Source organism: Nicotiana tomentosiformis, chromosome 3 (assembly GCF_000390325.3).
Source record: "Nicotiana tomentosiformis chromosome 3, ASM39032v3, whole genome shotgun sequence".
Classification (NCBI taxonomy): Eukaryota; Viridiplantae; Streptophyta; class Magnoliopsida; order Solanales; family Solanaceae; genus Nicotiana; species Nicotiana tomentosiformis.
Genome location: NC_090814.1, coordinates 62882288 through 62904358, shown reverse-complemented (window position 1 = coordinate 62904358; position 22071 = coordinate 62882288). Strand labels below are relative to the sequence as shown.

General features: G+C 40.9%; 1 protein-coding gene across 1 annotated transcript; it reads right to left on the bottom strand.

Annotated features, from left to right (window-relative positions):
- Nucleotides 1-19438: 19438 nt before the first annotated feature.
- LOC138907906 (uncharacterized) lies at nt 19439-21731 on the bottom strand. The gene is made up of 4 exons (XM_070198529.1): nt 21455-21731; nt 21253-21353; nt 20946-21149; nt 19439-19510 (listed from the first exon to the last, which is right to left on the bottom strand). The coding sequence occupies exons 1-4, from the start codon at nt 21729-21731 to the stop codon at nt 19439-19441; spliced, it is 654 nt and encodes a 217-aa protein (XP_070054630.1).
- Nucleotides 21732-22071: the final 340 nt, after the last annotated feature.

Here is a 22071-nt window from a genome sequence, read left to right as displayed (position 1 = left end):
CACTTGAAATTGTTATGCGCTTGTTAAAAGCTAAGTGGAGGTACGATTGGGCTTTTGAGTGGAACTGGAAAAAAAAAGGTGCACTGTTAAAAGAATTGTGAGAGCCACTTGTAGGTAATTGAAAAGAAAAAAAATTGCTTGGAAAAGAAAAAAAATTAGAACTTTGAAAGAAAAAAGAGAGAGTTTGTGTATGTATTAGAAAGAGAAAAAAATTGATTCCTTACTAATGGCACTTCTCATCTTGTTTGTGCTTAAAAAAATTGGGAGTTTGATGCTATTTTGTGAAGGTTGAGGAGTGGTTCAACACAAGTGTGGGTTTAGATTATGAATAATATGTATTAAAGTGCTTAGGGAGGTATAGTCACTATATCCAAATGTATCATACCCGTCCCACAACCTATATTACAGGCAAATTAAGTCCTACTTGATCTCTGGCTGAGTGAGCTCAAATTAGTAGAGTATTACATTATGAGCAAGCCTATGGTATGTTTTCTGTGGCACGTGAATTTTATTTCTGTGAATGAGTGAGCTCTTTCTATCTTGTGTTCCTATTTATTCTTGAATTTTATTGTGGGTGGAACTACTCTCTATCTTTGGTGTGAGAGCACAAGATTTACGAAGGAAAGGTATAGTCTTTGGTCTCTATGTTAGAGTAAGTGAGCAAGTTTTGAAAAAATACGTGGTGCTTGTGAGTTGAGTCTTGAGGCTGAGTGGTTACGGTATGGTGCTTAGTCTGCTTTAAATATTCTTCGCATGATGAGTTAGGGAGGTTGTTTGATGAAAATGTCATCTCTATGTAAAGTATAGTTAGATTGCTCGAGGACGAGCAATGGGTTAAGTATGGGGTATTGATGGTAGGCTAGAAACCCGTATTTTAGCCGTATTTTGCACTCTAATTACTGTACTTTATTCGTGTTTGAGCTTAAATGATGATGATTTGCACTTATTACGTGTTTTATGCCTTGTAGGAGATGATTCCGAGTTAAGAGATATTCATGAGCTAAATTGAATATTTGAAACTTTAAACTTTGAATAAAAGCCCAAAAATTAAACTGGGATCGCGTTCGGGTGCCGAGGACCAAGTTTGGACATAAAAAAGTGAGAAAAAAAAATCCTACTCTGAAAATTTTGCAATACCGCGGCACATGGGGCGCTGCTAAGCGTGGAGAGTCAGTGCTGGGTGGCCTGTTTGTCTGAAAATCAACTCTCTGAAAATTCTCACTAGCACGACGCAGGGCGCGCCACACTAGTGCATTTTAGCTGTCCGATTTTTTCACTTCGGCTTGGAAAGGGTAATTTTATCCGGGCCCGTTCTTACATGGTATAAATAAATTAAAAATATAATTGTGAGAGGGCTTTTGACCTATGAAAGTTTGGGAGAGCATTAGAGATTTTAAGGCACAAGGATTTATCATTCTTTCCTCAACTCCACACTCGAGTTTGGATTGAATTCATGTTTTCTTATTCAACTTTATTTGTGATGACTTTCTCCATGATTATGAAGTAGCTTACCTTAGGGTTTGACGAATATGGTATTTTGATTGATATTTACGGATTTTAACTCTAGTTCTTTGCATGAATTCGTGTATGGAGTTTTGAATTGATTGCAATTTTATTCATCAAATTATTTAATCAAAAGAGAAATATTTTGGGTGGTTATCTTTGCATTATTTTGTTTGGTTTAAGTTAGCAATTCTTATAAGTAATCGAAAGAGCTTTGTGAATTGTTAATTAAACCAAGTTAGGAGAATATTCGAGAGACATTTTCCTAAAGACTAGTCCATTAATGTATTCTTGCATACCTTCACAGTTTTTTATATTATCTCACTTCATAGAGTTCAGATTTAATCGAGAGAGGAGTCTTGACTATACGATTAAACTAATCATCGAACATTAGAAGTGAATTGAACTAGAGTTAGATTCTGAATAACTATCATGTATAGATTCTGAATAACTATCATGCACTTATCCTGTCGCGGCACTTATTTCTCCCATTGATTATTTCTGTGTTGCTAAACTCTTGTCTTTCCGTGATCAATTATAAATTTCTTTAATTTTAATAGTTAACATTAGTTCATAGTCATTCCAATCAAAGTATTGGTCATCCTGAATAGCAATAATCTATAGGTTATTTGAACATTGTTTAGATCCAATCCCCGTGGAGACGATAATTATACTATACTATATTCTTTAAGTGAGTTTGAGTTATTGATTCACTCTGCTTAATCAATTCTTCTTATGGGTAAATAATAATAGCAGCTAGGGATTAGAATTCAATCGCCTGGGGTCTATTTAGAAATTTCAGCTTTGGGGCAAATGCGAATTTTGATATGAAAATTCAGTAATAAAAAAGATATTATCTTCTTTCCCCAAAAGTGTATGAATAAAAGAATCTCCTTGCTGATGGTTAGGAGGAAATTGATATTAATTCTACCTGTCAACAACTTTTTTGTATTATGAGGTGTAGTTTCATGGAGTTGGTATTATAGACTATTGAAATTATTTTAGGATAGAGAATTTAAGTTGGAGTGAAACAGTCACAACTCAAATCATGAAGAGAAGAGTAACTTGATTTAACAGTAAATAGGTTCGGGAACTATAAACTTAATTGCGAGAAAACATTTAACTTCATGAGTTCTTGGGATAATTTCTCGACCCAAAATCTCACCTCGAGAATCGTGATGACACCTAGTCTCTGAGACTAAGTAAGCCTACCAGAGATCAACAAAATTAAACCACTTTAACTATTAAAATAAAGCTGAAAAATGCCATAACAAACCAATAGCGTAATACAATAGTCATACACCCCCAAAAAACGGTAGCATGAAGTCATATGCTCTACTAAGAGTACTTTAGAATCTCATAATACATCACTATTTTGGAATACAAATAGCAGTAATAAGAAAAAGCAACAGAAGGTGACTTCGAGGCCTGCGAGCGGACAACAAGTATACCTTAAAGTCTCCACAGCAACTCAAAAATCAGCTCCCTAACGACCAGCTCACTCAGAGGTACCTGGGTCTACAGAAAAATATGCAAAAGCATAGTATGAGTACACCACAAATAGTATACAATAAATATCAAGACTAACCTCGGTGGAGTAGTGACGAGGTTCAAGTCAAGACACTCACTAGACATATAACCTGTGTTTAGTATTTATATAAAATTACTAACGGAAAGCATAATCAATAAAATGACAACAAAGAGTAAGGACGTGATAACACATTAATTAACTGTCACGACCCCAAAATTACACCTTTAGGATCGTCATGGCCCTTAGTACCTAGGACTAGGTTGTCACGATCTAAAACCCATAATAGGTCACGATGGCACCTAACGCCGCTGTTAGGCAAGCCCAATAGTGAAACTACAATTTATTTACCCCTTTTTAATACTTAAAACAAAAGTTTTTCTTTTAAAAGAACAAATTAAGTAAGATCTCATGCAACTGTACAAACTTATTTCTTAATAAAATACCAGCATAATAAGTACATCCACTGTAGTGATAGGAATGATAAGTACAGCAGTACATAAATGCTAAACCCTCCCCCCCCCCCCCCAAAAAAAATAATTCGGCGCCACAAGTACATGAGGAATCTAGAGAATATACAAAACTAATACAACTACTGTCTGAAAGTGATAAACAGAAATAATAAACAAGGTAGAGGGAGACTCCGGTGCTGCTGATCATAGCAAGGCAGGCAGCTCACCACTAAATCTCCGTAGATGATCGGCTAGGCACCTGCGTGACCACTGGTAGTACCTGTCTCAGTACCTGCACATTCAATGCAGAAGTGTAGCATGAGTACAATAAACAACGCGTACCTAGTAAGTATCTAGTATAACCTCGAAGAAGTAGTGGCGAGGGGTAGACTTGAAACTAACTAGAGGTCAAATATAATATAAGCACATAAAGCAGACATGGTGAGTATACGACAAGTAGCAACGAAGCAAATAAAAGTAACTACAGTAAATCCACACATGAGTCTAAATCAAATCACTAAACATATCATAACCAACCGTGAAGGCGTTAACTCAATTATTACCAAATCAAATCCAATTTCGATTATTAAGCACGAAGCTGCTGAGGCGAACGGCCCGATCCCATAGGAATAGTGGTACTCAGTACTACCGAGGCAAACATCCCGATCCCATCAAAATAGTGTTACCAACCTGCCGAGGCGAACGGCCCGATTCCATAAGAGTAGTGTTATCATATTATCGAGGCGAACAACCCGATCCCATAAGAGTAATTTCTTTCATTACCGAGGCGAACAACCTGATCCCATAAGAGTGGAGAAATTTATCTCGCTCGCGGAAACACATGCGAGACGAGAAGACACAGATCTGTAGTTTATCAAATCTTTCCTAACTTTTCTAAAGTAAGACACTAAGTCGATATTCTTAATTAAAATCCTCAACCTCAGACCTAATCAAGATAATTAATACATATGATATGCATAAAATAGCACAATTAAAGGCATGATGTAAATCTAAGTCTACTCGGACATATCATGAATATAGCTATGTACGGACTCTCGTCAAATCGTATGTACGTAGCTCCCCATAACAAGCAGCACACAATAATTAATACATCTAACGGGATAAGTTCCCTCTTATAAGGTTAGGCAAGAGACTAACCTCGATTCCAAGTCCTCAATCTGGCTCTTCAACCTCACTAGAACTGCTCAATCGATTTCGAGGACTCTGAACCTAGCCAAAAGTCGTACAAACTAATAAATATATGTTCAAAAGCTCATAATCTAGCTATTATAGTAGTTACCCAACCCAATTTGGAAGATTCCTAAAATTCACCCCCGGGCCCACGTGCCTGTATTTCGAATATTTTCAAATATAAATGTTACACATGACCTCCCGAACTCAAATATATAATTTATTCTAATTTCCACCACCAAATCCATGATCAAATCTCAATTTTACTTAAACCCTGGGTTCTTCACAAAATCCCACAAGTTTCACTAATTTTCCAGGTTTAATCTACCTTTAATCCGCGTATTTAACTTAAACATGGGTGGAGTTTACTTACCTTGTGATGTTTATGAGAATCCACCTCAAAAGTGCTCTCAAAATCGCCCAAGACCAAGTGAAAGTGTGTGGAAAATAGCCTAAGTCCCAGATTAATTGCACTCACTACCCAGCAATCATCCCACCTGCAATCACTCGACCGCATCTGTTGTTGCGTAGGTGCAGTCCAAAGATCGCATCTGCAAACAACCCCCACCTCTAGTATTTTTGCGTCTGTGGACAAGGATCCACTTCTATGGATTTTCTCCGCTTCTGTGTGTGCGCACTTGCGGACCAAGTCTGCTTCTGCGGCCCCAGGCCATCTTGGCAAAATTTTGCATCTGCGGACTATCCTTCGCATCTGCGACCTCGCAGGTGCAGAATATTCCTTGCATATGCGCTCCCACGCCATCTCCATAGATCTCGGACCCGTGACGATCACACCGCTCTTGCGTGACCGCATCTGCAGCCACTCCCTTCGCTGGTGCGATGACACCAGACTTCAGCAACAACATCAACTCTCCAAGTCCAAGTTCCAATCTGTTTTCGATCTGACTGTCACTCGAGGCCCTCGGGACCACATCCAAACATACCAACAAGTTCCATAACACCTAACGGACCTAATAAAGGCCTAAAATCATATCAAACAACATCGATTCTATGAATCACAACCCAATTCAAGACTATCGAAACTATGAATATCCGACTTCCAAAACTAACGCCGAATCATACATAAATAACTCCGAATGACTTCAAAATTTGCGTACAAGTCATAAATCACCATACGAAACTATTCACAGGCTCGAAATCCCAAATGGACTTCGATAACATCAAAGTCTACTCCAAGCCACATTTGAAGAATTAGAAAACCTTCAAGGAACCAACTTTCTACGTTAAGCGAAAAAATGCTCCCGGATCACCCATAACCCGATCTGAACACACGCTCAAGTCCAAAATAATCATACGAACCTATTGGAATCTTCATATCCCGTTTCCGAGGTCATTTACTCAAAATACTGACTCAAGTCAAACTTAGCCACCTTAGGCCATTATTAAGGAACTAAGTATTCCAATTTCAACCCGGACCCTTCCAAACCTAAACCAACCATCCATGCCAGTCATAAAACAGTAAAAACACATGGGGTAGGGGGTATTTATTAGGGAAATGGGGATCTAGAAGTCTAAATGACTGGTTAGGTCGTTACATTCTCCACCTCTTAAACAATCATTCGTCCTCGAACGAGTCTAGAATCATACCTGGAGTGCGGAATAAGTGCAGATATCTTCTCCTTATGTCCTCCCCGGTAACCCAAGTCGCTTCCTCGACTGGTTGACCCTCCCATTAGACCTTTATCGCAGAAATCTTCTTGGATCTCAACTGGCAAACCTGCCTGTCAACAATGGCAACTGGCTCCTCCTCATAATCCAGACTCTAATCTAGCTGAACCATGCTGTAATCTAGCACATGCGACCTGTCGGCATGGTACCTCCGGAGCATAGACACACAAAAGACCGGATGAACTCCCGATAAATTGGGAGACAAAGCAAGCTCATAATCAACCTCCCCAACTCACCTTAACATCTCAAATGGGCCAATAAACCTTGGGCTCAGCTTGCCCTTCTTCCCGAACCTTATGATGGCTCTCATCGGTGAGACTTTCAAAAGAACATCCTCTCCCACCATATATGATAAATCATGTGCCTTATGATCAGCGTAGCTTTTCTGTCTGGACTGGGCTGTGCGAAGCCGCTCCTGAATCAACTTTACCTTCTCGAAAGCATCCCTCACTAAATAAGTGCCGTATAACTTAGCCTCGCCGGGCTTAAACCATCCGATGGGTGAATGATATTGTTGACCATATAAAGCCTCAAATGGAGCCATCTTGATGCCGGACTGATAACTGTTGTTGTAAGTAAACTCGGCCAAGGGCAAGTATCTATCCTAATGCCCTTTGAAGTCAAAGACACATGCTCTGAGCATATCGTCTAGAATCTGAACTGTCTGCTCCGACTGTCCATCGGTCTGCGGATGAAAGGTTGTGTTGAGCTATACTCGGGTACCCAACTCGCTCTATACTGCTCTACAAAAATGCGAAGTGAACTGAGGGCCTCTATCTGATATGATGGAAACATGCACACCATGCAACCGGACAATCTCCTGAATGTAAATTTGAGCCAACCTCTCTGAATATTAAGTAGTCACGTCCGAAATAAAATGTGCCGGCTTGGTCAGCCTGTCGACAATGACCCAAACGACATCAAATTTCCTCAACGTTCGTGAAAACCCAACTACGAAGTCCATAGTGATGCGTTCCCACTTCCACTCCGGTATAACCATCTGTTGGAGTAGGCCACCTGGCCTCTGGTGCTCATACTTAACCTGCTTGCAATTTAGACATCTCGCTACATACTCAACTATGTCCTTCTTCATCCGCTGCCACTAATAATGCTGCCTCAGATCGCGATACATCTTCATAGAACCTGGATGAATAGAATACCGAGAACTGTGCGCCTCCTCTAGAATTTAATCCCTCAAGCCATCAACATTAGGAACACATAGGCGACCCTGGAGTCGTAGAACACCATCCTCACTGATAGTAACCTCCTTGGTACCACCCTATAGTATTGTCTCTTTGAGAACTAACAAGTGCGGATCATCGTACTGATGAGCCCTAATCCACTCAAGTATTAAAGACTGAGCCACAACACATACGAGAACTCGACTGGGCTCTGAAATATCCAACCTCACAAGTCTGTTAGCTAAGGAATGAATGTCCAAAGCCAATGGTCCCTCCTCTGCCAAAATGAATGCCAAACTACCCATACTCTCGGCCTTTCTGCTCAAGGTATCTGCAACCACATTCGCCTTGCCCAGATGGTAAAGGATGTTAATATCATAGTCCTTCAGTAACTCAAGCCACCTACACTGCCTCAAATTAAGGTCCCTTTGATTAAACAAATGCTGCAAGCTGCGATGATCGGTGTAAACCTCATAGGACACCCCATAGAGATATGCCTCCAAATTTTGAGAGCATAAACTATCGCGGCAAACTCCAAATCATGCACGGGGTAATTATTCTCGTGGCGCTTCTGCTGACGTGAGGTATATACAATAAATCACTCCTCCTACATCAATACACAACCCAAGACAACGCGCAAAGCATCGTAATGCACGGTATACACCCCTGAATCGGAGGGCAACACTAACACTGGTTCTGTAGTCAAAGTGGTCTTGAGCTTCTGAAAGCTCACCTCACAATCATCGGTCCATCTGAACAGAGCACCATTATGGGTCAATCTAGTCAAGAGAGCTGCAATAGATGAGAAACCCTCTACAAACCGACGACAATAATCTGCTAACCCCAAGAAACTCCTAATCTCGGTCGTTGTGGTAGGAAGAGGCCAACCCTGGACGGCTTCAATCTTCCTGGGATCTACCTTAATACCCTCACCTTATACAACATGCCCTAAGAAAGCCATGGAATCCAACCAGAACTCACAGTTGGAGAACTTAGCATAAAGCTTTTGTTCCCGCAAGGTATGAAGCACTAACCTCAAATGCTGCTCATGCTCCTCTATACTACGCTAGTAGACCAATATGCCGTCAATGAAGACAATGACAAATGAGTTAAGATACAGCATGAACACCCGATTTATTAAATCCATAAACACTGCTGGGATGTTAGCCAAGCCGAAGGACATCACTAAAGACTCATACTGGCCATATCTAGTCCGGAAAGCCGTCTTCGGAATATCTGAAGCATGAATCTTCAGATGATGATATCCAGATCTCACGTCAATCTTAAATAACACTCTGGCACCCTGCAACTGGTCAAACAAATCATCAATGCGCGGTAACGGGTACTTATTCTTGATGATGACTTTGTTCAACTGGCGGTAATCAATGCACATCCGCATACTCCCATCCTTCTTCTTCACAAACAACACCGGTGCGCCCCAAGGTGACACACTGGGTCTAATGAACCCCTTCTCAAGAACCTCTTGAAGCTTCTTCTTTAACTCTCTCAGCTCCTTAGGAGCCATACGATAAGGCGAAGTAGAAATAGGTTGGGTGCCTGGCACCAAATCAATGCCGAAATTGATATCCCGATCCGGCGACATACCTGGTAGATCAGTAGAAAATACATCGGAAAACACTTGTACCACCGGCACTGAATCTAACACGGGAGCCTCTACAGTAGTATCCCAAACAAAGGCCAAATAGGCCAAACAACCCTTCTCGACCATATGTCGAGCCTTCAAGAAAGAAATACCCTGGCTGGAAGTACTGACAAATGAACTCCTCCACTCTAATCTGGGCAACTCAGGCATCGCTAAGGTAACAGTCTTGGAATAGCAATCAAGAATGGCATGGTACGAGGACAACTAGTCCATGCTCAAGATAACCTTGAAGTCAACCATATCAAGCAATAAAATATCCTATCTGGTCTCATATCCACAGAAAGTCACCACACAGGACCGGTAGACCCGATCCACAATAATAGAATCACCCACTAGCATGGACACATATACAGAAACGCCTAAGGACTCGCGATGTACATCCAGATAAGGAGCAAATCGAGAAGAAACATAGGAGTAAGTAGAACCTAGATCAAATAATACCAAGGCATCCTTACGGCAGATAGAAATAGTACCTATGATCACTGCATCGGAGGCGATTGCCTCTCGTATGGAAGGGATAGCATAGAATCTAGCTGGAGCGGCACCTAACTAGCCTCCACCTCTAGGGCGACCCCTACCCACCTACCCTCCTCCTCAGGACGACCGGCCGGGCGGTGTGCTAGCTGGTGCGATAATTATGGGCCGATGGTCCTGCTGCTCGACCTTGCCCCGAAGTTTGGGACAAAACCTCTTCACGTGGCCAAGATCCCCACACTCGAAACAACCCCTCGGAGCAGTGGACTGCTGACCTGAAGTATGACCCTGATGGCCATAATACCCACTAAAGGAACCCTGAATAGCTGGTGGACGGTAAGTACTCTCTGGAATGGCACTAAAGTAGGGTCAGGCTGGAGCACCCCGAGCAGGCGGTGGTGCTGACTGCATGTGCCTGCTGGGCTGACCCCTAATGAACTGACCTCTGCTCCCAAGTGGGGCACTACTTAATCCTCCAAACTGTCGGGGCTGCTTGTCCCTCAGCACAAACGCTCCTCTGTGTTTGCGAATACACTCGATCCTCCGAGCTATATCCACAACCTGATGAAAGAGAGTCCCCATCTCAGCCTCACGGGCCATAGAAACCTAAATCACAGAGGTGCAGACCTGTAATGAACATCCGCACCCTCTCTGTATTTGTGGGAAGTATAATAGCTGCATGGCGATACAAGTCAGTGAATATCGCCTCATAGTTGGTCATAGACATATGACCCTGACGGAATCACTCAAACTGACCCCGAAGCTCCTCTCTCTCAGAAGGTGGTATGTACTTTTCCAAGAACAGATACGTAAATTGATCCCAAGTCAAGACAGGTGAACTTACTCGCTGGCTAAAAAGGTAAGCCTGCCACCATCTGCGGGCCTTACCCTCAAGCTGAAAGGTGGTGAAGTCCACCCCGTTGGACTCCAATATACCCATGTTCCATTTCCTATCCTTGCATCGGTCAATGAAATCCTGGGGGTCATGTGACCGCTTACCCCCAAAGTTAGGGGCAAAGTCTAGTCCATCTGTCCAGCCGCTTCTACTGATCAACGGTCGTGACTTGTATAGGCTCTGGCATAGCTGCTGCAAAACTGGTTGGGGCCCGCCCGCAGGTAGTTCACCTAGGGTCTGATAAACGGCAGCGGCGTGGCCCGAAGCCTAAGCAGTAGGGGTCTGTGTGTCACGACCCCAAATTCCCTCCGTAGGATGTCGTGATGGCACCTAGTCTCTAAGACTAGGTAAGCCTATCAATGCAGAATAATAATAAATATCTGAAATAATTATTTACAATTCAAACAATTTCAACTCCAAAAACTCGGTAGAAATAAGTCACAAGCTTCTAAGAATTTATCCTCAATGTCTCTATATAACAGAGTCTAAAGAAAATAAGAAAGCAACATAATAATGATAGAAGGGGACTCTGGAGTCTGCGGACGCTGGCAGATATATCTCGAAGTCTCCTCGTACAGTTATTTTACTAATGCCTGGTCTGATAAGATGTACCTGGATCTGCACAAAAGGATGTGCAGAAGCGTGGTATGAGTACACCACAATGGTACCCAGTAAGTGCCATGCCTAACCTCGGTAGAGTAGTGACGAGGTCAGGTCAGGCCCTACTGGAGAATAAATAATGACATGGTAAAATGTTTAAATAATATAATAAGATAAAATGACAATGGAAATAAATCAAGTAGTATGTCACATTTAACTACACCAAATAATGGCAATTAATATCTCGTGAAAATAAAATAAAATTTCTTTTCAACTTCAAGAAAATCACAACATATAATCAAAGGCAACTGCGACCATAAATCAATATCAACAAGGGCACTACTGAGGTACCTCCTCGTAGTCCCAAATCATAAATAAATTCACAATATCTCATTTCCTTATCGCACCGCGGGAGCCTTCACAATTTATTTGAAAGAAAATATTTTTTTCGAAATAGCATCCCGCGTTTTAGCCATCTTTATCACACCGCATGACTTCTAGTAGTTCCCCCTACTAGCCACGCGTATCAAGCCACCCTTATCTCACCGCATGCGTTTCAATATCACAATATATCACAATTTGCACCTCAAGTGCTCAAATAATTTAACTTGCCAAAATAATTCAACAAAAATATTTTTTCACAATAAAGATCTCACGGCTCATGCCAAAATAAATCATCAATAATATTTTTTTACAATAAAGAGCTCACGACTCCATCACAATGAGTACGAAAATCTTACAATAATATTCAGGAATAAATAATTCAGGAAAATAATATTTCAAAATCTTTAATACGTTGCTTCAATATCAACTTTAAAAATGTCAAATACTTCATATTAATAATATTTAATTTAAAGAAAATCATCCTTCAAATAATGCACAGAATAAAAGAAACCAAGTTTCAACTAAACAGGTAAAACAATTAGCAAGAAAAGGTCAAACAAATTTAAAGTATATATCTCAGATCAATGATGAAGAATATAACAAGATAAAATAATTTAATAAACGCGCAATAATTATCTACACAATTTAAAAATATAATCTTTCACATTTAACCCGTGTACACACTCGTCACCTCATGTACATGACTTTCAACACATTTCAATAATCACATCAATATCAATTCTAGGGGAAATTTCCCCCACACAAGGTTAGATAAGTCACTTACCTCGACTTGCTCCAATTTAGCCAAGTATTATGCTTTTTCCTCGATTTTCCGACTCCAATCGATTCGTATCTAGTCATAATTAATTTGATACAGTCAACAAAAATTATAGGAATCAATTTCATAAGAAAATATTATATTTCTTTTCAATGAAATCCGAAATTAGCTCAAAAATTGTCCGTGGGACCCATGTCTCAGAATCCGGCAAAACTTACAAAATCCGACAACCCATTCAATTACGAGTCCAACCATACCAGTTTCACTCAAATCAGACTCCAGATTGTCACCGAAATCTTAAAAATTCATTTATATGATATTTCTAAAATTTTTCCAAATTTCTATCTCAAAATACTAATTAAATTGTGAAAACAATGATATATTCATGTATATTGACCAAATCCGAGTTAGAATCACTTACCCCAATATTTGTCCTTGAAAATATATCAAAATCGCCTCTCCTCAAGCTCCAATTCGTCAAAAATGGTGAATGGAACGAAGTTCCCTCTTTTTATAACTTACAAATCTGTCAGGGAGCCCGATTGTCAAGGAGCCCGATTTGTCAGGGAGCCCGATTGTCAAGGAGCCCGATTTGTCAGGGAGCCCGATTTGTCAGGGAGCCCGATTTATCAGGGAGCCCGATTTTGACAACATTTCCAGTAGAAAAATTGCAGCAGTTTTTGCAGCAACTAAGTCCCACTTTTGATCAGTTAATCATCCGAAACTGACCCGAGGCCCTAGGGACCTCAACTCAATACACCAAGTCCTAAAACATTATACGAACTTATTTGAAACCTCAAATTAAATCAAACAACGCTAAAATCACAAATCACACCCCAATTCAAGCTTAATGAAACTCAAGAATTTCCAACTTCTACATTCGATGTCGAAACCTATCAAATCAAGTCCGATTGACCTCAAATTTTGCACACAAGTCATAAATAACATAACAGACCTATTCAAATTTCCAGAATCGGATTCTGACCTCGATATCAAAAAGTCAACCCCCGGTCAATCTTCCCAAAAATTCAACTTTTGACATTTCAAGCCTAATTCCACTACGGACTTCCAAATAAAATTTTGATCATGCTCCTAAGTCCAAAATCACTATACGGAGCTGTTGGAATCATCAAAATTCTATTCCGGGGTCGTTTACACATAAATCAACATCTGATCACTATTTGAACTTAAACTTTTAATTTTTCATCAAAATTACATATCTCGGGTTAGGGACCTCAGAATTTGATTCCGGGCATACACCCAAGTCCCAAATCATGATACGGACCTACCAGAACTATCAAAACACTGATCCGAGTCCATTTGCTCAAAAAGTTGACCAAAGTCAACTCAGTTGAGTTTTAAAGCTCTAATTCATATTTTAATCCATTTTTAACATAAAAACTTTTCGAAAAATTTTACGAACTGCGCACGTAAGTCGAGGAATGATAAATAGTGCTTTTGAGGTCTTAGAACACAAAATTAATTATTAAATTTAAAGAAGACATTTTGGGTCATCACACTGTGCTCCCCCTCTCGCTTGAGATATGGAAGGGTTCGCTGGAAATAAACAAGCCAGCATCATAGAGTCCATGAACTGCATCATACTACCCATGACCTCCTGGAATCCCGGTGCAGTCATGAAATCTGCTAGGGCTGGCACAACTGCAGGCGCCTCATCCTGCTCCTCAATAACAGGATCCTCTACTGGATCCACTGGTGGTACCACGGGAGCAACTCTAGGATGCCCTCGTCCTCTGACAGGAGTTGGATCCATGCCCCGGCCTCTGTCTCAGCCTCTAGCAATATGGGGAGCAGTGATCAATGTCGATTCCGCACTCAATAGTGAGTGGAAGAAGTTGTTGAAAGAATAGTACCCAACAAGAGTCGGGATCAATTTTCACAGGGAGTTACTAGGGGTGTTAGGAGTATACACTTGACGAAAGCGAAAGGAATAGCTAAATTGCACTTCTACAATAGGTTTTGATTTCTAATTCGAATTTTACTCTAGCAATTATAAGCTAAGAAAAGAAACTAGAAGCGAATAAGTATTTTTGGTGTTTTTTCAAATAGTTTAAAGGCCTAGTGATGTGACCATAACCTAGGTGTTTGCCTAATGGGATAAAGACGTTAATGCTTGTTTTGTTGATTGGGGTATATTATAGCTCTCAACTCTACGTTACGCACTCACTACCTTTCGGTCAGAGAGTGATTTTGCCCAATTTGGCTTTCTCAAGTCCAAATGGGTATCAACCAAAACAGTTGATAAGAGCTCAAGTTAGGTTCTTACTATCTCTAGTTTGAACCCTTTAATTAGGTTAATCAATCTCTTAATTAACCGAATTCCTTGCGAGCTAAGTTATCCTACTAGGTCTCTCTTTCTCAAATAGAAACTACGTCAAATAGGCATGAATCAATATTTGAAACCATTAATTCTAAAATTGATGCATGAACTAAGCTAAATAATCAACACCCAATCATAAACAAGCACTAAATTAATTACCCATAAGGTTTACACACTAGGGTTGTGTCACAGCCCTAGTAAAAATCTAGCTACTCATAATGGAATTTGTAGAAAATAAAGAAGAAAAGCTAATTAAACTCATAATGGAAGAATAAAATGATGAAATCTAATGCTAAAATACTCAAATAAGCTAAAACTTCCTAAAATAGCTAAAAGAAACGGCTTCAACAACTTTGTATGTTCGAACTTGACCTAATTTTGTGAAACTCGTCTATTTATACAGGGCCAAAAATCTCGGAAAAAATTCCCTTCAGGAGGATCTGCGGCCACACAATTCCATGTACAGTCCGCAGATTTCTTTAGTTGGGAGGAAGGAGGTTTCTGCGGCCGCCCATTTCTGGACTGCATCAGCGAGGCAAACTTTTGCGGCCGCACAATTCTTGTGTGGCCTGCACTTCACAAAGGCTTCAAGACTTGGTCTTCTTGCATATTCCTTGAACTTTGCATCTTTTTCAGTAAAAGTCTGGTTCTGTAGCTGCACAATTCATGTGCGATCCGCACATTACTGAACGTTCTCTTGCATTTTGCTTCTTGGTTTGAGGCCGTAGAATTCCTTCTGCGGACCGCACATTTGTGCTTATGCGCTCTTTATTGCCTTGTGCTTTGGAATACTCCTTTTTGAGTTGGATTTCATCTTGATATACCAAACTTCCAGCATTCTTGCAATTTGCACAATTTCATTAGTTTCGGGAATACAATTCAATACTTTCGGACTAAAACAAAAGCAAAAAGGTGCTAATAAGCAGTCAAAATCCCTACTTATTAACTCCCCCAAACTTAAGTCTTTGCTTGTCCTCAAGCAAATAAATTAGTTCCCACCTCCAAAAGCTAAGAGTCATTTTAGCGAGTCAAAGGTGATCCATCCACACATCAGTTGGGACCAACAATTACCGACACTACTCATGTATTATCAATAAGGCGACAAGTGAAACATTCATGCACATATAGTTCTAATGTGTCATTTGAGCTTCAAGCATTGACTTTACTCATCAAGGACTCTTGCTATATCATGTAGGTCATGGTGGACTCCAAACTCTTCCTCCTCTACTTTCCATTTCCTAGCTCACTTAAGAAATTTAGCACTCAATCTAAAGATTTATGAAAGGTTAACTCATCTCTCTTAAGAGAATGTCACAAGTACGGCTTCAAGTACCATAGGCTTTCCCCTCATGTAGATCGCCACTAATGTAAGCTCACTCGATTTGAAATCAAGTAGGACTTATTTCGGAATATAATGAAGGATTTTGGATTAGGGTAGGATACCGTATGGGTAAGTGGTTACACCTTTCCTTAAGCACTCCATCTTTCATTTCTCAGCTCACACTTTGCCAATTCCTAGAGGCTCTTTTTTCCTTGGGGACTAGAGAGACTTAGCATCACTCTTTCTTGATCATTTCATTCTCTTTCTCCCTTTTTGATTTCTCCATGTTTGGGATCATTACCTCTTTTTGAATCTATTCAACCCTTCCACTTATTCAATTTTTGCATTTTTCTTTTTGTTCTTTTCTTTTCTTGCCTTCTCTTCTCATATAGATCATTTCTTTTCTATTTTTGTGCCTTGATACCTTTTTCAAGTTCCTCTTCTCTCTCCCAAATGTACGTTTTAAGCCATTTGTTTCACGAGAGTGTTAAGGAAAGCTCGGGTGCCAAGAGAGTGTCACGACCAAACGGGTAAAGGCTTGTAATATGGTTATCAAATGAGAAAGGCTAGAGGCTCAAAGGGGTTAACTAGGGATAATGACATTGGTTGGCAATAGAAAACTCAAACGGTCCAAGGAGAGCCTACAATTACTTCTCAAACCAAGCAAAACTTAGGATTTTGCCTTGAAACACATTTGGGGCAAGTTCTAGACCATTTGTACAGATACTTGGACTAGAAACAATTCATCTCATCCCTCACGCAACCGGATTGTAAAAGAGGTCAGAGTCGAGGGCCCACAAAGACCACACTCAAGTTTAAAGATCACTATGATCCGATTAAACCACTCGATGATTGCCAAAATTAACACAAGAGTCATAAAGTCACTAACTAGAGTTGTTTCTTTCAAAAACCTTATTTCTAACCATAAGCACGTAGTTAAGTGTGTTGGTGCCAATTGAAGCATGGTTGACTCTTCGAGCATGACTTAATTAGGTTTTTTTATTCATTACTACTACTATTATTACCTAAACACAAAAACAGACTCATTCCCTTAAACATTTTGTCACGCCATCCATCATTGGGACAAGTCACCGGTTTACACTAAAACTACCTTTGGAAAGAACCATGGCATTAAGAAAACCAAAGGCTTATTATCTACTAAAACATAAAAAGAAGGTACTAAGCAAAACAAAAGCTAATACACTACTAAAATATAAAAAGAAGCTAATAAGCAAAAACAAAGATAACGAAGCTAATGAACAAAACTAATAAGGATAAAATGAATCTACATAGTAAGAGAGAAGATATATACATACAAATAAAAAAAGAGAGAACATCATTAAATTATTACAAGCCAAATGTTTCAAAGTACCAAATGTGTCAAATAAACTCCACCCCTCCTCCCCCCTCCACCCCCAAATAAAAGTAAGCATTGTCCCTAATGCTTAGCAAAATAAGAGTAAAAGAGGGAAGACTAAAGAAAACTCCCTATGGCTCCTTGGACATCTTTGTGTCCCCAGTAATGTCATCTCCCTCAGGATCAGCCAACTAAATCTCATCATCCTCAATGTTAGGTGTGGCTGGGTTGGCAAACATCTGACGCACTGCCTCAGTAGTGTCGGCAACAAGGTCTGGCTCTTCAGACTGGTCAGCTGGTGCCACTGGTGCAGATGGTGCTGCAGGATCTGGGGAGGAATGGTGTGGGTCAAGTAGCATGTCAAAGGGGAGATCTCCCGCTGCAGCAAGCATGGTCACCTGTCTCTGAAGCTTGTCCACTAACTTCTTGCTGACCTGGGACTTTATCATCTTCTTTACTTCCTTTCCCATCTCTTCAATCACTGACCCGTGTTGTACCAAGGTGTCCATAATAGTCTTCTGGTTCTCCAAAAGTTTTTTCAATGTCTCCTCAAGGTCAGAAGGAACCTGTGATACATGTGCAGTGGGCTACACTGCAACAGTACTGGACAAGCCAGACAGTTTTACAGTGGATGTCTGCATCTAGTTGTTGATAGTTTTCTAATGTCTGGGAGACTCGTAGTACATCTAGTGGATGAGGAGGCACGGGCACTGGCATTAAAGTCGAGGTGGGAACTGTGGTAGGAGTTGTAGTAGGGGCTATGGAGGAGGGCGGAGGCAGAGCTGCGGCGCTGGAGGAAGGCTCGGCTGAAGTGGATGGAACATCAACTGCCTCAACTACTATAGCCGGCTCATCAGACTGACTCGCGATAGGAGGCTGAACTTTCTTCTTCGGTTTGTTCACATTCATTAGTGAATACCAAGTAAAAGGATTCTTAGGCCGCACCTTTGTGTCATATTCCCTCGACTCTACCCTTGCATCAGTGAGATATTTTGTAATAGTGGTGGGATACAGGTAGTACGAGTCAACTTGCCAAGCAATCACTGAGATGTTGGCCGACATCATGGCACCCACATTGATGGGGTACCCGGCCATAATAGAAGCAATCAAAACTGCCTGAAGAATCGGAATGTGGTTTTCATTTTGGTTCAGGTCTAGTCTGTTGCAGACAAAGGTTTGCCACCACTTCGCCTCAAAACCCAGTGTGTTCCGATGGATAAGAACCCTAGCGGTAATCCATGGTGGTGGTGGACCTGGTGCTACTAGAATCACTGCTAACCAAGGTCGTACTAAGTCTCCCAGTGCACACTTCTCCATATACTCCTTCGGCTCAACATCGTCGAAGCCCAAGTACGTGTTAAGTGTATGCTGATCAAACCTCACTTTGAGGTTACGCACTTTGGTCACCTTTATCCCCTTTTTAATATGCGTCATATTGGCGTAGAATTTATGGACAAGGTACTTTTTGAAATCTACTACACTCTGAGTGAACCACATCCATCCCTTGCGCTCCCTGAACTGCCTCAAAAAGGTTGGATTGTACTTCTCTAAATCTTTCAATAGAAACTGCCGCTCAAGGGTTAGCGACCTCATTGTCCAAGCTTGTGAAGGCAGCCAAGCTAAAAATTGGTCCTCCCAAACCTCTTTCTTCTTTGACCTTTCAAGGCCGGCAGCTGTAGTATCTCCCCCTCTACTATCATCCGGGATATCATGAACTGAAGCATCCTGTGCCTCAGGGACTGGTGTAGCTGATGACTCAGAATCCTAACTAGCACTCTCCGAACCTTCAGAAGTGCTATGAGATGAGGATGGCTCGTCCCAGAGCTGGTATCTCCCTGGCAGCCTCGACTGTATGGCCGATTGCTCCTGAACAGAGGCTGAGTTGCCCTCTGATGCTTCCCTAGACGGGACATATGAGCTCATCTCGGAGAGATCTGCACCTCTCCCTCTGCCAGCTGTAGCTTTCTTTGTAAGTGTCTTTTGTTGGCCAAGGGGTAAGGCCCTTTTTCCTCGACCCCGAGAAGGTTCACCTCTTCCTTTAGATGTGTCGCCGCGTCCTCTAGATCGAACCATTGTTTGTATCAAGCAAAAGCGATTGTTAGTTTCAATTTAATGTTCAGATATACACAGGAGATATGCAAGTAAGCTGTAAACTAGAAGACACAGTGAGGGTACACAGTTAGAACATGCTTGTAGGGTAATGATCTACGGTCCGCACAAAATTTCTCGTGGTCGCAGATGAGGACTTGCGGACCGCATAATTTTGTTGTGCGGCCGCAAAAGTAAAGTGCAGTCCACACAATTTCACTTGCGGCCGTACCTCTGAAACCCAAAAGATGCCAACTCTCTGATGATAGAGAAATGGCTGATGTGCGGCTGTAACATGATTTCTACAGTCCGTAAATTAGACATGCGGCCACACGTTGGGGTAAAGTAGTATAGACACCCTGATGATAGTAAACTTGCTATTATGCGGCTGGGATTGGGATTTTTCGGTCCACATATTTTATCTTACGGCCGCAAAATGAGTTCTTCACTAAGTTTCCCTAAATTCCACATCCGCGGGCCGCAGAATTCAAAAGTTACGTATAGGTCAATTTTTTTTCTATCTAGGTCTTGCAATTTTATGCACAATTTGACATGGAAACATCATAGAATTATGAAAATATGTTAACCCAGTCCCCATAAAGAATGTATTAGTTAACCCATTAAAGATTTACCCCCACATGGATATACAATTGAATTCTAATGACAAATGGCCTAAAAAGGACTAAAAATCTATAAATTTAAAGAAAACATTTAACAAGAAGTTGAAGCATACCAGATGAATGAGTGTAATGAGTGATTGATCATAGCTGTTGTGTGTGTGGACATATGAATCACCAAGAAATTTTTAACCGAGGAATATTTTTATTGTCAGAGTGAAAAACGTACCAAATGCCGCTATTCCTCTATTTATACTTTTTGTTTACTAAGGGAAAGAAGAGCGAGTGTGGCCGCACATTTTCATGTGCGGTCCGCACTCTGTTACCTGATGAGCATCTCATCTGTGGTCTGCACAATTTTGTGTGCGGCCGCAGATTCCAAGTTGCGGCCGCAGATTCCATGTGCGGTCACACATCGACCTTTTCTCTGACAGGCTAAACTTTAGAGAGTTGGTATTTTCACCCTCTCATTTGTGCGGTTTGCAAGATAATCGCGCGACCGCAATGTTATTTTGCTGCAGCAACCAAAAATGTACGGTCCGCACAAATCAACTACGGTCCGCAAGTTTTGCAACACTTAGCCAGATTTTTTTCCAATTCCTGTATGTCACACTCATACCTATAGCATACTTCAAATCAAGTTAAAATAAAAACAACACCTAACTACAATAGGAAAATGAAAAGAAACATGGGTTGCCTCCCAAGAAGCACCTTATTTAACTTCGCGGCACGACGCAGAATACCATCAATTGAAATGAATGACCGCCACGACGTGGCTATCTCCAACGTTTCCCAAGTAGTGCTTCACCTGGTGACCATTGACTCGGAATACTTCATTGTTTTTGTTCTTCAAGTCTAATGCACCAAAAGGTGTCACACCTACAATTTCAAAAGGACCACTCCATTTAGACTTTAGCTTCCCGAGAAACATCCTCAACATTGAGTTAAACAACAATACAAGATCGCCCACATTGAACTCTATGCTCCAAATGTATTTATCATGAAGATATTTCATCTTTTCTTTGTACATGGACGAACTTGCATAAGCATGGTACCATAACTCATCTAATTCATTGAAATGTGCAACCTTCAAGTTAGTAGTTACATCCCAATCAAGATTCAACTTCTTTATAGCCCACATGGCCTTGTGCTCTAGTTCCACCGAAAGATGACAAGCTTTTCCGACACACCAAGCGGTATGGCGACATCTCGATAGGTGTTTTGTAAGATATCAGATAAGCCCATAATGCATCATCAAGCTTCTTGGACCAATCCATCCGATTAGCATTCACTATTTTGGATAAGATACTCTTTATCTCCCGATTGGATACTTCCACTTGTCCACTAGCTTGTGGGTGATAAGGGGTCGTGACTTTGTGAGTAACACCATACTTGCTAAGAAAAGTGTCGAAAGTCTTGTTGCAAAACTGTGACCCCCATCGTTTATAATAGCACGCGGGGTACCAAACCTTGTGAAAATATTCTTATTCAAGAAAGCCACCACACTTCTTGCCTCATTGTTGGGTAAAGCAACGGCCTCAACCCATTTGGACACATAATCAACTGCGACCAAGATGTAGGTGTTTCCACAAGAAATCACAAAAGGGACCATGAAGTCAATACCCCACACATCGAAAATATCAATCTTCAAGATGGTTGTGATAGGCATTTTATTATTATTTGAGATTCCACCGGTCCATTGACATTTATCACATCTCTTCACTAGCTCACTTGCATCCTTGTAAAGAGTGGGCCAATAAAAGTAGCAACTAAGCACTTTAGCCGCCGTTCTTGCTCTACCATGATGGCCACCATATGGCGAAGAATGACAAGCCCCATTTACCTTGATCTTCTTTTGGTACACATCTTCCAATCACCCCATCCGTACAAATCCGAAAAAGGTATGGTTCATCCCAATAATAATTTTGACAATCCCGTTTGAGCTTCTTCCTTTGGTTTGAAGAGAACTTATCTGGAATGATTTCACACATAAGAAAATTTGCTAGATC